Below are 16,232 nucleotides of genomic sequence, written 5' to 3'. Positions count from 1 at the left end.
AACAGGTTTGGAATGATGAGTTTTTGTCCTGGAACTCAAGCCTGTTTGATGAGATTCAAGAAATCTCTCTTCCTCTCAGTGCCATCTGGGCTCCTGATATCATCATTAATGAGTTGTAAGTGTTCTGGGGTTGTATTTCTGTGACCGTTGGTTTAATTCATCTGTTTAGGTCAAATGCCATTTATTTTCAGTCATTGTTATACTTTTGTTTTCTCCAGTCACTGGGGTCATACTATTGGGGATATTCAGGATGGAATTAGCATGAGTTGACATCATTTAGGATACTGATTTGGAGATTGGAGAGATGGCTTAGTAGTTAAGAATCTGTATTGCTTTTTCAGAGGACTAGGGGTTCAGTTCCCAGCACCTACATTGGGTAGTTCATAACCTCCTGTAACTCATTTCCTGGGGATCTGATGCTCTCTTCTGGTCTCTGTGGGCACCTGTACTCACCTGGGCACACCATCCCTATGTACATATAATTTAAAATTAAATATATTTTTTAAAAATACATATTTGATTAGTGGTGCTTGGAGTTATTATTTATGCAGGTGAGTTAATGATGAGACTTGTCATTTCTGAGAGTATCTGTCAGGGCGAATCATCTCATGGGAAATATCATTCCATCCTTTTTCTTATTCTTCTAAATCTAGCTTTGGGTCCCATGGTCACTACCACCTCATAGTCAGTTCTGTGTGTGTTTGGAAATGACTAAGGTCCTCTCCATAACAGGTTCTCTTGTGTTTCATATAGTGTGGACCTTGAAAGATCTCCAGACCTCCCCTATGTATATGTGAATTCTTCTGGAACCATTAGTAACCACAAGCCCATCCAAGTGGTCTCTGCATGCAGTTTGCAGACATACGCTTTTCCCTTTGACATCCAGAACTGCAGTCTCACCTTCAATAGCATTCTGCACACAGGTAAACGAACCACAGAGGCACAGTCTTCTGGGAATACCTATGCTGTGTGGGCATTCATAGGTGAAATGACATTAACTTCAGATCTATTCTATTCTTACACATGGTTGATTGCTCAAAAATCTAAATGTCAACTGGATGTAGTAGCATGTAACTGAAATCCCAGCACTTTGGAGGTGGAGGCAGGAAGATCAGAAATTCAAGATCCTTGGCTGTAGAGAGAGCTTGAGTTTACCTGGGACACATGAGACTCTGCTTAAAAAAATGTATTATTAATGCTCAACATCCTTAGCCATCAGAGAAATGCAAATAAAAACAATGCTGAGCTACCATCTCACTCCTTTCAGAATGGCCAAGATTAAAAACAAACAAACAAACAAACAAACAAAACACTGATGACAGCTTATGCTGGAGAGGATGTGGAGAAAGGGGAACACTCCTCCACTGCAGGTGGGAGTGAAAACTTGTACAGCTGCTTTGGAAATCAGTATGGCAAGCTTCTCAGAAAATTAGGAATAAATCTAACTCAAGACCTAGAAATACCACTTTTGGGCATATACCCAAAGAATACCCACTCACACCACAAGAACATTTGTTCAAATATGTTCATAGCAGTATTATTCATAATGGTCAGAACCTGGAAACAACCTAGATGTTCCTCAACCAAAAAATGGATAAAGAAAATGTTGTGCATTTACACAGGGAATACTACTCAGTGGTTAAAAAAATCTTGAAATTTGCAGGCAAATGGAGGGAACTAGAAAAACAATCCTGAGTAAGGTAACCCAGACCCAGAAAGATAAATATAATATGTACTCACTCATAAGTGGATATTAGACATAAAGCAAAGGATAATCAGCCTACTGTCCACAATCCCAGAGAAGCTAGGAAACAAGGAGGACTCTAAGAGAGACATGCATGGATCCACCTAGGAATGGGAAAAAAAGACAAGATCTTCTGAGTAAATTGAGAGCATGGGGGGCAGGGAGGAGGGTGGAAGGGGAGGAGGGTGGAAGGGGAGGAGGGAAGGGGATCGAGGAAAAATGTATAGCTCAATAAAAAACAAGAAAAAAATAAAAAAGAACAAAAAGAACAATTTAAAAGATGTATTATTGCAGTGGGTTTTCCTAGAATCCAGACAAGGTACAATGTTAAAACCCACCAGTGCTGTTTATTTGTTATTATGACATCCGATTCTATTACCATTGAGAATGTTCTAAAAGTCACAGGACACACTGTAGAGAGCAGGATCCAACTCTAAATACATAGTTTAAGAAAAGATTAGAAATATTGTCTCCTGCCTCTGCTCTGTAACTCAAATACCAGTAATACTGTGTGTGTGGATAGGATAAAAAGGAAGGGCTAAAGCTGGGGTTTGGGAAAGTGGGACATGCTGGCTCCTCTCTCTCTCTCCCAGGAAGTCCATTGTTTCTGTTATTGTTTTAGTGGAAGACATAGACCTGGGCTTCTTGAGGAATAGAGAAGACATCGAGAATGACAAAAGGGCATTTCTGAATGACACTGAGTGGCAACTTCTTTCAGTGTCCTCCACATACCACATCCTGCGGAGCAGCACTGGAAACTTCGCCCAGATTCAGTTTAATGTAGGTACTCCTTTGTACCCGATACCTACGTCTCTGTAGTCCTTGGCCTTCTCTATTTTGCTGTGCAATCTGCTCTGTTGCATATCCTCATTATCACCGGGAGCAGTGTGTTGAGCTGGCCCATTCCCCTGTGCTGCAGTGTTTGAAAGCAGAGATCCTAGGCTACCGAGCTACTACCATAATCTACAAGGGAATCAGAGAGAATGGTGTGCAGACTCCAGAGTCTGACCCACCTCACAGAAGAAGTCTTCAAACCTTGTGGCTTACACAAACATTATCACTTCTAATTCACTGGGAATAAAGCCCAAAGCAATGTACACACCATCAGCATCATAATGAATTAGGGGAAAAACAACAACAACAACGAAGAAACTGTCTCATCAACATAATTGTCCCATTTTCAATTGAGAAAATTATCAATTAATTTCAGATGCAGATGCATAAAATGATCATATTACTAACTCAAATATCTAAGGGGATGAGCTGATAGTCATCTGCATGACCCATAGAAACAACGAGTGGGGTTGGAGATGTAGCTGAGTTGGTAACTTACATGGATCCCCTGGGGTTGATCACTGGCACACATAAATCAAGCATGGTGACACACACCTGGGATATGAGCACTAGGAAGGTGGAGGCCAGAGGAATAGGATTGACTTTGAGGCCAGCATGGGCTACATAAGACCCTATTTTATAAAAAGAAAGAAAAGGAAAAGAGAGGGAAAGAGGGAGGGAGGAAAGGGAGGGAAGGAAGGAAGGAAGGTAAGAAGGAAGGAAGGAAGGAAGGAAGGAAGGAAGGAAGGAAGGAAGGAAGGAAAAAACAGGCAGACAGACACAGATAGAGAAAGCAAGCTACTAGTGCTTCAGGGTCAGAAGGAACAACTGCTGACCAGGTCATGGTGGAAGCTATGGTGCTCTGATGTATCCCTGGGAGTATTCTTGGTCAAACTGTACCCAGGGAAATTTGTCTTAAGGAGCTCTGGGAGAAGGATAGTGGTGCTCACCACTTTTCCTGCCGAGCTTCTGCTCCTTTGGCTTTCCCGGCAAACCACCCTGCTGTAGTCACAGGCATGTTCACATCACAGGTAGACTCTCTGAGCTAGAATTTGGCAGAGAGCCCTGCTTTACTGCACAAAGTAAAGGTGGTATTTTCGACAGGGTAGGAGGATGATATTCATGACAAAGAATAAATCCAGTTGAAAAATAGATATTGCAAAAAGGTTAGGAGTGCCCATGACATGGATTCCTCCAGAATTAGGCCTTGGGGATGAGGTGCCTGCAGACCAGATTGAGAGCTGATGCAAAGAGTGAGATCAGCTGTTCCTGAGGGCATGAGTGGCCTCCATTGGTTGAAAGGTATGTGTTTATCTAGAAAAACTCCTGTTATGCCAGAGCCTTAAAGCACCACGGTTTGAGCCTCCCTCAAGGCTATACGTTGGCTAATAACCCATTGCAAAACATGCCTGTGGAGCAGGGGATTTTAGACTGAAATTCTTTCTAACTTACAATTCAACCAAGTGTCTATTGTGGCCTACCTGACCACTCTTTCTTCTTTGTTTTTTTTTTAATCCTAGGGCTCAAACAAGGAAGGGCCTTGCTCACTCTAGGCAAGCACCCTACCACTGAGTCACATACCCAGTTCTTGTCCACTTGGTTTTAGTAAGAGAAAAAGAGTAGGGGGAAGAAAGCTTTTTTTTATTTCAATGAGTTTCTTGGCTAAGAGTAAACACCTCATTAATTTTAAAGATATCAGCCTGCAAACATTATTAATGCAGCCCAAATAATGGAGAGCATTAAAGGGAAATGTGAGGGAATGGCAAGTACAAGGTGGAACCAGTCACCTGCCAAGCACTCCACGGAGTGCTGCACACATCATTACCTACACTGCACGGAGACAGACAAAGGCAAGAGACAGCAGGTAAATGGGAGTGTGAGTGTGGGTATACCCTTGTGTGCTCTCTTGTTCTCTCTCTGTCTCTGCCATTACATGCCACCCTTTCCCCTAAATATTAGCTTGTCTTCTTGAGAGCATCTGGGTCCATTCACAATAGGAAAGAAGGTAAGCACTGCTTCAAGGGAGGCATCCCTCCATGTAGGAACCATGGTCCAGTTCCTTTGCTCTCTTCATCACCACATTCCTCTCTGTTATGGTGTTTCTATGGAGACATGCTGGAGGTAGGGATACACATGTGTTTGATTTCATGTCCTGGAAGTTTTCTCCAAGGTGTCTTTGCCCTGGAGACCAAGGTGGGTTACATGGAAAAGCAAGCTTTCACCTGATTCTCTTGAACCAAATACCACAAAAAAAAATCCTGAGTAAAGTTACAGATCATTTTAGCCAGACTCAGAAGTGATCCTGCAACTTTGGAAAGAGTCGCATGTTCCAGAACCCTCACTGGTTTCATCTCCCAACTTCCACACCTTCCCATGGCTGCTGCCACGTGCCCCATGCCTGGCTTCATTGTTTTCATTCCATATAAGACATTCTACATTTAGCATCCAAGGCATCTTGGTGTCATTCAAAAGCCCTTGGCCAGTGTTGTAGTATGGGAAATTCAATTCTGTGCCAACAGGGCACTTGGTGGTGTCCTGATGGTAAAGGACCATCTTCCTCCTAATATAATCACCTGTTTGCCCCAGACCAAGCTAGGGACAGTTGGAACAGGCAAGAGAGACAATATTCTCTTCTAAACACAGCCTCATCCCATGCTAACGCACATGGCTACCACTACCATTTATCTGGCACCAAATGCTCAGGATGCCATTAGCTTCAGCTAACACAATCACAGCCACTAGTGCTGGGACATGTGCTGTTTATCACAGGGTACCACTGATGTTTCAGAATCCAACTACATTCCACAGGGGGCCCAGACAAAGCTCTTCTCCATGTAAGGATGTTTGTGTATAGCCTGGGACCCAATCCAACAGCCATGGGAAGGGAGATTACTTCCAATACATTATTGGAGCTGCTGGTTCCCAGAAAACAGCAGGATGGACATTCAGTTTCTGTATGACCTTGTAGGGGTGGGCAGAGGTAGGAAGAAAATCTAGAAGTCATTTTGGATGGAAAGAGATGGTCAAAATGCTTTGACACTGAGTGAGGGCAATGGAAACTCACAGAGTACTGGGGAAATGAAAAGGGGATTTGGGAAAGAGAGATGCCATGCTCTCTCTTTTTCTATCATGATTCTCATGTCTTTTATAGATTAGGTTGATTTTATTGAGATTTCCGTTGAATGTTACGAATTTAGGATTCAAGGCATTCTGGTGTCCTTCAAAAACTCTTCATCAATAATGTGAATGCAGCTCATACTTGACAGGTTAGCCTTCCAAGGAGGAGGAAGGAGGGAGAGAGAGAGAGGGAAGGAGGGATGGAGGGAAGGAGGGAGGGGGAATCTTAAGTTGTAGAATCATCCTAGGTTTGCTCAAGGAAAACCAGAATCACAAACTTTCTGTTAATCCAGCCCAACCCACAGTCTACATCCCCAAAGCCCTCACTCTGGTACAAGGCTCTCATTTCAATGGCAACAACTTTCCCATTCCTTCTGAACCAGGGGTATGAGGAGGGACGTGGGAGGGGAGGAAAACAGGCTTCTGTATGGTGCGTGAGTCTGGGCGTCAAAATTCCAAGTATGTCATAAAGACGGTCATGCAAAATTGAGTACTGGTAGGGTCTACCATCAAGGAGGCAATTAGAGGCTAACCTTGGGGCCTATTCCATCTCCAAGGAGCTCTCCACATACACATTCTGAATTAGATTGATCTCTTTCATTAACATCAATAGGCTCCAAATACCTTTGTGTACTTATTATTACCTGGCTTTAATGGATAATGAAATTGTGGCATAATATTGCTAACACCTGAAGGGTGTCTAATGGCGAACACAGGCTGAAACTAAAGTGCCTTTTCTTCCTTTTCTGTGGAATTTAAAGAACCAGCTCCTCTAGTCCATTAGGAATGATGGGCTCTGGGTAGGGTAGACTTACAGAGAACAGTGTCACACTGAGCAGGTGATGCATTCCTCTGAGCAGAAGCAGGAGTCATGGGTTCTCATGGGATCTACGGGAGGATGTCCATATGAAGACTGACCCTAATGGGATGACCACCATTTGGGCTAATCTCACATCTCCAGTCTATTGAAACTAAAGGTAACATTGTTAAAAGACCCTGATGTAGTTCAGTGAACATCTTTTCAGCATCAATGATTGTTGGAGCTTGATCTCTGTTGCTGGGCAAAGTAATGTGACCAGAAGCTTCTTGGGGAGGAAAGGGTTCATTTGGGTCATACTTCCAGGTTACAACCTATCATTGAAAGAAGTCAGGTTAGGAACTCAGGGCAGCAAACTAAGGTAGAAACCATAGAGGAATTCTGCTTGCTGGTTTTCTCTCTGGTTTGTTCATTCCCAGGCTCATGCTTAGCTAGTTTTCTTATACAGATCAGGGCCACCTGCCTAGGAATGGAGCCACCCACAATGGGCAGGGTCCTCCTGCATCAAGTAATAATCAAGATGATCTCTGACAGACATGCCTACAGACCAATCTGATCTAGACAATTCCTTGGTCAAGGCTTTCCTCTCGGATGGCTCTAGGCTGTGTCAAATTGACTATTTAAGCTAACAAGGACAATGACAGGCATATAGGGTACAGAGGTGAATTATAAAGACTCTTTGTATCTATCACAGACATCAAAATCTACCCAAGGAGCTATAGCTCACTCTGTAGGGTATTTGTCTAGCATGCAGGAAGTCCTAGGTTCAATCTCTGCATAAAATAGTGCTAAGCTTAGGAAATCTTTAGTGTCATCATGCAAATGAGATAGGGACTCTGGTTTTGGTTCATTCTGGAGCAAGTTTTCTTTCTCCCCCATATACTTACCAAACGTCAGTCACCAGAGTCTGGTTCCCAAACTCATAAGACCAGTCAAGGACAGGGACTTGCCCTACTCTTGGCACAATATCTCTAGTATTTATAGTAGTATGTTAACCTCTTCATGCTCAGTGTTTGTTGAACAAAGGAAAAGAAAGCCAAGGATCGTCTGAGATAATAAAAATTCCAGAAAGCAAAAATAAAGTTAGAGGTTTGTTTTGATTTTGTGTCATTTTTTTGGCTGTACCAGGCTTGTAGAGAACATTAATTTAATTTTTAGAAGGCATTAACTCTAAAGCATAGAAAAAGGTGGGTCCTTTATTCTAGAAGAAACCCCAGACTATGGTACTACAAGAGAATATACATGAGGTAGTTTCAGAAGGCATAGTCAGCTTCCAGTTTTGTAAGATAGATGGAAATATGGAAGTTTATTTGTTTTATGTTACAGCAGAAGCTAATTCCCTAATAGGCTACCTGTGTCTTTTCCTTCTGCTTCCTGTGTCTACTGAGACCCTGTGAAGGTCCTTCCTAGTTCAGGACCATGTATAGATGCACAAGTCAAAAGCCTACGAACCTCATAATTCTTCTCAGACCTCTCTTAACCCTCCAATCCTTGGGAACCTTTAGCCTGATAAATCTACACTTCCTTGGAGTGTGTGGTCTTTGAGGAACCACACAACTCACCTTTGGTTTCAGCCTAGATTTGTGTTTTATGTCTGCATCTAGGTGGAGAGGAATCATCTCTACCTGTGCTAATTACACCTGGACCTTATTTCAAAGCACAATAGCTCAATTGTACCTGGGCTATTTGGCAAGACAAAAGCACCCTGCTTCTCAAAAAAAAAAAAAAAAAAAAAAAAAAAAGAGGGAGAGGAGCTCAGAAGATAGCTCAGTTGATAGAGAGTGCTTGACTTGCAAATGGAAGGACCTGAGCTCAATCCCCAAGGCAGGAAAAGCTGGTGTGTGGTCATGTGCTTGTAACCCCAGCACTGGGGAGGTAGAGATAGGCAGATCCCTGGGACTCCCTAGCTAGTCAGCTTAGTGTACTTAGTAAGTTTCAAGCTGATAACAGACACCATCTAAAATTAGAATGGTTCCTCTGGAATGACACCTAAAGCTAGTCTCTGATCTCCACATACACACATTCATATGTATACAACACACCCCTTGTACACATACATATGTACATACATACATACACATATACAAAAAAAGGAAGAAGGAATTGAGGGGTTGGCTGCCCCATTCAGGATCACATAGATTTACAACATAGGCTCTATTCTTTGACTACAGATCTAGGCCCCTCCCCCTTAACCAACATGCCTTGTGCTTTTCTTTCCGGTGATACTCATAGACTCCCCCCCTCCCCCCCGTCCCCCATCTCATGCAGTCTCTGCCATGAAGTCTCCAGGGGTAATCCCATTTCTTCCTCCCACCTGATCAGGTATGATCCCTTCACCTCCCACTCTAAGAGACCAGATCACCAGCATCCCAAGCTGGATCACAACATAAACTCCCAGGGTGGTGGGAGGAAGGCCACTCTTCCTCCCACCACTACCCTCCCAAGACTATCTCCGTCAGAGCCCAACAGAGCTGCAGGTTGATGGTAGTTCACTGTGTTGTTTTTTTCTTGTTGACTGCACTTTGGTAGAAATGTGTTTTAACCAAATTATTGCAAAGCAATGTGTGTTGCACTGGTGTAGATATTTGCAGCCAATTATGTTTAATGTGGAAGACAACAGCCAGACTACAATCCACCAAACAGCTCTGGCCTGCCAAGCTCCACTGAGTTGGGACATGTTCCCAGATCTGATGACTAGGGAGCCTCAGCTCTCATCAGCAAGGTGTGTGAACTTCCCCAGCCAAGCTGCCCCGCCACACTCCATCACTGGTCTCTATACCTCTTCTTTGTGTTCATTTCTTTGTACTTTTCTCCCAGAGCAGGAGATGGAGATGAGAGAGAGAGAGAGAGAGAGAGAGAGAGAGAGAGAGAGAGAGAGACAGAGAGAAACAGAGAGAGACAGAGAGAGACAGAGAATGTCTCCTGTCTTCTCTCCCACATCTGGGCAGATCCAGATTTGTAGCTAGGCTGTAGCTGAAAAGCACCATGGATCAGAAGATGTAGGGTAACATCACAGCTCGGCCACTGACTCAACTTACTTACAGGTGAAGTGTTTTGAAAATCTATGAGATGGAGGATGTTATCTATCCAACAAGTTGATGATGAGAATAAAATAAAAATATGATGAATGTAGAAACGTCTAGCACATGATCTAACACATAGAAAGTAGTCAAGTGTTGCATTGTCTGGCAAATCCAAGAAATGGGAGCTATTATGCAGTGTGCTGGGGCAAATCCAACAGCAAAGGGACCAGGATGCTGGTTTGCCTCATTAGGCTTTACTAATGTCCACCACAAGAGAGATGGCCTTGATCTTGCCTCTACCTCCCCAATGCTGGGATTACAGGTGTGTACCCACATACCCAGTTTATGCGGTTTTGGGGATAGAATCCATGGCTTTGTACATGTTAGTAGGCACTCTATCAATGGAGCTACACCCCCAGGTTATAAGTCCATCATTGGTACAGAAACAGACAGATCCAGAGAACTCATGAGCAAGCCAGCCTAGCCAAAGTCCTGAGCTTCTGGTTTAGTGAGATACCCTGTTTCAGGCAATGAGGCAAAGAATGACAAAGGAAGACACATGGCATCTTACTGTGGTTTCTGCATTTATATAAACACACACACACACACACACACACACACACACACACACACACACACACACACACACACGAGGCTATTTTGTGTTTCAAAAAGATGGAAAGTTTTCACAGAGACCTGATAATGGTGTGTATGTGTGTTGTTTGAGACAGGGTCTTGTTATATAGTCCAGACTGGCTTCCAACTCATAGCAATCCTCCTGCTTCAGCTCACCACATTCTGAGATTATAAGCATTTACCAGCACACTCAGCTGCCTCAAATACATTCCTACCATAAACTACATATCTATTTTTGATTACACACAAGGTCTGGGACTTAAGGACTATGGACTCGGTCAAGTGTCAGACAGTTTGCTTGGACTGAACAGCTCCCTTGTCTTCTGCCAGGTGGTGATTCGTAGATGCCCACTGGCCTATGTTGTGAGCCTCTTGATTCCTAGCATCTTCCTGATGCTTGTGGACCTGGGGAGCTTCTACCTGCCCCCCAACTGCCGTGCAAGAATTGTATTCAAGACCAATGTGCTGGTGGGCTACACAGTCTTCAGGGTCAACATGTCTGACGAGGTGCCAAGGAGTGCAGGGTGCATGTCTCTGATTGGTAAGTAGCCCTGGTGTCATTGGATGCCCTCCTAGACCACTCCTGGCCAAGAACTGGTGTTGCACCATCAGATAGACTATTATAGCTAATAGTCTAGATAGACTAGATAGCTAAATACCCTTTCTCTGCTCTGGTCCTTCCTCAGGGGTCTTCTTTACTGTCTGCATGGCCCTCTTGGTTCTCAGCTTATCCAAGTCCATCTTGTTGATCAAATTCCTCCACGAGGAGTGGCACAGTGGGCAAGACAGGCCTCTTCTTTGCCTTGGAGGAGACTCTGATGCTGATGAGTCTAGATTGTACCCCAGGGCTCCCAGTGCTGAAACAACAGGTAAGAAGCCTTGTGATCCCCACCTTGTTTGCTTTGTCATGCTGAGCACCTGGGTCCACTGGGGAAGCATCAGGCCAACCCTGGACTGTATGAATAATGGGAAACACCTGCCAGAGGTCATTTTAGCTTGAAAGTGAAGTCTTTAGTCACCTCTAGTTCACTTCATTTCTACTGTAGTGACTGAGCTACAAACTCAAAAACTGTAGAATTCTAGCACACACCCACACCCACACACATACACCCCATACATCTCACTATACACATATCACACCACATATACACACGTGCACACACATACCACATGTCACACTCTATGTACACACATATCACAGCTCACACACAATACATCACACTATACATATACGTATCACACTACACACACATATACACACATACCACATTATTCTATACACACACATCACCACACATACACACACACACACACACACACACACACATATCACATCACATCATACTATACACAACACACATATCACACTACATACACATACTACACACAAAGGTGGGAAGGAATATGAATAGTTCGATTCTGATTGCTTTGTATAACAAAGTTTGAGAACCATCCTACCTCAGGAAATCTTCTAGATAGATCTATCCTACACACACTCACCCTTGACATGTACAGATCTGTCTTGTTCTCTGGGCCTTCCCTCAGCATAGCTGTGCCTCTCCTGAGCAGATAGGGTGAGACTCCCCAACCCCAGCAACAATCTTTCCTTGAAGAATAAGAACAAGTGCTCCCAGTTCATCTAGAGTGTTTTTCTCCATCACACAGGGTCCCCAGTCTGCCAGGCGCACCAGATTCAGCCAGATACCCTGAAGGAAGCCTGGCTCCAGCTCCAATCCATCAACAACTCTCTCCGAACTCGGGATCAGGTTTACCAGAAGGAGATGGAGTGGCTGGCCATCCTGTACCACTTTGATCAGCTGCTTTTCCGAATCTACCTTGCTGTGCTGGTGCTCTATACTGTCACCTTGTGTACTCTCTGGGCACTATGGAGCAGAGTATGACCATGGAGACTGCTGGTCTTACTTGATATAGGGTCACAACACTTAGGGAAAGCTGAATAGTGTTTGGAGAGGGATTGAAGGGGAAAGAATGGGTAGGTTTAAAAAATGTCTCCCAGACTCCATTGTCACTTTTCAGTGACGACACAGACAGGCATCTTATTGGTTATTGACTGAATCAGTAAACATATATGTTCACAATAAAGATATTTAAATAGAATAGAGTATACAGTAATGAGCAAGCTTTCACTTTCCCTGAGCCATCATCAGCAACCATATATACTTAGGCTTAAGCAAAAAAGTTTGGTTTTAGATTTTTGAAGTAGGGTCTCTTGTAGTCTAGGCTAAGCTTGAATACTAGGCAACCAAGGATGACCTTGAACCCTTGATACTCCTGACTCTACCTTCCAAGTGCTGAGGTTGTATGTACTGTGCCACCATGCCCAGTTCCATTTGATTTAACAATCTATATGTCAACTTGTCCTTGAGCCCTGCTCAAAACAACTTAATTCCTCCAGGATCATCAATCCAGAGCTCTGTCTCCTCAATTTTGTCTTTGGTCTCATATTACCTTACATCCTTCTCCCTTTAAATGGTAGCCTCTTTAATGCATGTTTATATGTGGAGAGGAAGAGGGATAGACAGACAGAGATTACCCAATAGACCACATGCTTCCAGACCTGACGCTGAGCCTGGTTCTATTATTATTTACCCAGGAGACCTTAAACTTCACTTCTCAGACTTCAGTCTGCCTTATTTAAAGTAGGGACTGTTAATATTTACTCTCTCCATATCTTAGAATTATGAGAGCAAAATAGCAGCATTTTGAAAAGCAAATAATAGATGACAAAAATAAATCAGAGACATGACTACTATCAACATAGACGAACTCTGGCCTGAGTCTTTGGTGTGTGTGCAGACTTCTGGCTTTCTGTTTGCTCCTTCTGCTTTCCACATACCTATCCCTCCCAGGTCCATAGAGTTCATCATGTAGGGATTCTGCAGTAACAAATGCAAAGCATTTCATTCTAGCTCACTGCTTGATGGACTCATATCTGATGTGCTTTCCCAAGTCAGAGGGACAAAATCTACCCAAGGTCAGATATACAGTCCCCAGGCATCCACATCTCTACCCCTCCCTGAGGGTAGTCTTCAGGAGGGTGGTGGGCAGAGCAAGGCTTAGAGACGGCCATCCATCCAGATGCTGCCAGCACAGGCCATGAAAGTCCAAAGCTATTTTCTAGGAACCTATTCCAGGATTAAAATTGCCTTTAAAAAAATCTGCCCTCCCATCCCCACCCTGAAGAAAAAGAATTTCAATTCCAACAGCCTTTACCTACACCCTCCCTCTTTCATTACCTCCCAGTTAGTGCTCAACGCCAATTGCCCATGAAATTCCACTGCTGCCGTTAATGAAATGGGAAACGCAAAAAGTTTGTGAACAGGAAGTGTCCATGCAAACTCCACCTGTTTCCTTCTTCACTTCCTACTTTCTACCCCTGTCTTCCTCTGCCTCAATGGTGCTCTGTGTGAGCATCTACATTGATTCTGGCCTTCTCTACTTCCTCCCCCTGTCAACAGAGGGGAAGGTAAGAATGTTTGTGGAGCCTCCTTCTCCCTAACTGTGTGCTGGAGAAAGTGCCAGAGTCAGAGCCAGGAGGTCTGATTCCCGTCCTGGTTCCATCATTGCTTACCCAGGGGAGCCTGAACTTCATTTCTCAGACTACAATTTGACTTACTTGAAATTAATGCTATAAATATTTACTATCTCCATGTCACAGAGTTCTGAGAGCAAAATGAAGCAACTTAATGACATTTTAAAAAGTCAATAACAGATGACAAAATAAACAGGGGCCTGCCTATATCAACAGAGAGAAGTTCCGGTCTAGAGCCTTTGGTGTGGGATCTGATTTCCAGCAATTTCTATCAGGATTTAAGTATGGACTCTGCCTCTCCCAAGGAGTGCCCTTATTATAGGATCTAACATTCAAGGGCTGATGCCATCAATTGTCCCCTTTAATAGAGAAGGGCCCTGAAAGAGACATCCTGCCTAGCTCACTTTAACTGTGATCCCAGTTACCCAGGCACTTTATAACATTCTTTAAGAAGCAGTCCTTCCTCGGTGGAACCCTAGCACTAACTAGACTCCCCCTCTGTCTAGAGTCCCATAGCCCTTGATATCAGCTGGCAGTCCCAGGGCCAGATCTGCAGCCCAAAGCATTAGTGTTATGAGCACATGGCTCTACCTATCTCATGGGAGGGTGTGATTTGCCCTGGAAGGAACATGGTGGCCAGCAGCCCTGATTTACAGAACGGTTTTAGCTTAACCCTTCCATGTGCTCATCCTTTTCATGAGTTTTGTTTCAGAGAGGAAGGAAACTGAGGAACAGAAAAAGAAATGGATTCTCCCAGCTGCGACTGCTCTTGCCATCTTTTGTTCCCCATAACCTAGGAAATCACAGTTCCAGGGTGATGTCTAAAATATGGAGAAAAGCACAGGTCCCAGGGTAGCCAAGAAGCCTCTTTTTCATCCAAATATCTCAAGATAACTTTCATAGGGATGCTGTGGTGACCTTCCTGAGCTCTGTAGCCTTGTTTGTTTGTTCATTTGATTGTTTTTGTTTTATTTTGCTTTGTTGTCTTGAATTTTTTAAAGATGGAGACTCATGCAGCCCAGGCTCAACTCTAACTCGATATTCATCTGAAGATGACATTGACCTTCTGATCCTCCTGCCTTTACCTCCTCAATACTAGGATTATAGGCATGCATTACCATACCTGGTTTTATATAGTACTGTGGAATAAACCCAGGGCCCTGGGCATTCTAGACAAACACTCCACCAACTGAACTACACACCCAGCCTTTTTGTGTTGAAAATAGTGGGGTGACAGAGAGTGTTCTTTGCATCCTAGGATACCCTTGTCACCTTTTACAGATATTCTAGCATTGAAATCTCCATACATAGCAAGTCTCCTGTGGCTTCACTCCCAAAGTAAGAGGGTGAATACCAGGGACACAGAGTAGCCACAAAAGGAGTGTGGCTTCAAGAAAGAGTCCTTAGATGGTGGACAGACTCAAGTTCTTATATATGTTTACTCTGGGAAGGACAGGCCTCTTTCTACCCCCTGAATTCCCACCCTCTGTCGAGGAGCCCCACCTCATTCTCCTTGTCACCTTGTCTATGCCTATGTCTGTTCCTGTCTTGTCTCTGTCCTGTTCAGTCCCCAAGTTCTGACTCCTTGGATGTTGCCACTGCTCAGTTCTGAGTTATTTACCTGCAGAGACAGTGAAAACTTCATAATTAGCTGAGCCCCAGCATGAGGCTTTTATGAGCAGCCACATCCCCCACTGCTCTCTGCTGTCCGTAATTGAAATGACCCACACCAGTGATTAGATTAGGGGGCTGAAGGAGCCCAGCATGACACCCCCATCCTCTCCCCTGTCCTGTTGGGGAAGTGATGTAGTTAAATTTGTGCTTCATTTGGCAGAGGCCATAAAGTGGGAATCGCAGAGCAGCTTTCTGCAGGGGCAGGAAGACACTGCTGGGTGGTGAGCAATGGGCTCAGCATTGAGGGTGGAGGGAGCCACTTTCCCCCCTTTACTTGCTTTCTTACCTCTCCTGCAGTCTAGCATGGAGTTTCAAAGACCTAGGGCTCACCTGAGCCACATGGGGTTATTGGCTATCCTGAGTGTCACTGGGGACCGGGCTGTGTGTGGACAGCCAGCCTTGGATCCACTCTGTTCCTGGTCCCCCCAGTCACCTGTTCATCCTCTTCCCAGAGCTCTAGGCTGAGAGCCAGGAAAAGCAGGTGCTGCTGGTGGGTTTTCTTTCCCTGTTCACTTGGCCAGTCTTGGCTTCTCAGCTCCAGGGCCAGTAGAAGCCTTCTTCTTCGGAGGTGTGTCTTACCGCAGCCCCAGCCCCTCACTCAGCCTTTTGAGCTGCAAGATAGAATTTGGTAGACCGTACACTAGCTGAAGTTTGTCTAAGTTTCCTCTTTGCTCCTTCCTCCTCCCTGTTGTAATTTAAGAAAAGCAGCACTCAAGAGAAAGACGCCATGCGACAGGGTTCAAGCAGAGGTCTTTTTGGTTGTTGTTGTTTGCTTGTTTTTTTCATTTGGGGAAGGGATCATAAAAGGGGGAAAGGGAAGTGGGGAGACTGGCC

At 44.2% G+C, this 16,232-nt stretch overlaps 1 protein-coding gene across 1 annotated transcript in view; it reads left to right on the top strand.

The window, feature by feature from the left end:
* Positions 1-12,072, top strand: part of Htr3b (5-hydroxytryptamine receptor 3B) — a 28,648-nt gene extending 16,576 nt beyond the window's left edge. The window contains exons 4-9 of the mRNA XM_027412314.1: positions 6-115; positions 754-923; positions 2,367-2,524; positions 10,502-10,712; positions 10,858-11,040; positions 11,837-12,072. Of these exons, the coding sequence (XP_027268115.1) occupies positions 6-115; positions 754-923; positions 2,367-2,524; positions 10,502-10,712; positions 10,858-11,040; positions 11,837-12,072 (1,068 nt within the window). The remainder of the gene's footprint in view (positions 1-5; positions 116-753; positions 924-2,366; positions 2,525-10,501; positions 10,713-10,857; positions 11,041-11,836) is intronic.
* The last annotated feature ends 4,160 nt before the right edge of the window (positions 12,073-16,232 follow it).

Source organism: Cricetulus griseus, chromosome 4 (assembly GCF_003668045.3).
Source record: "Cricetulus griseus strain 17A/GY chromosome 4, alternate assembly CriGri-PICRH-1.0, whole genome shotgun sequence".
Lineage (NCBI taxonomy): Eukaryota > Metazoa > Chordata > Mammalia > Rodentia > Cricetidae > Cricetulus > Cricetulus griseus.
Note: the sequence above shows the minus strand (reverse complement) of the source record. Positions and strands in the feature narration are given on the sequence as shown.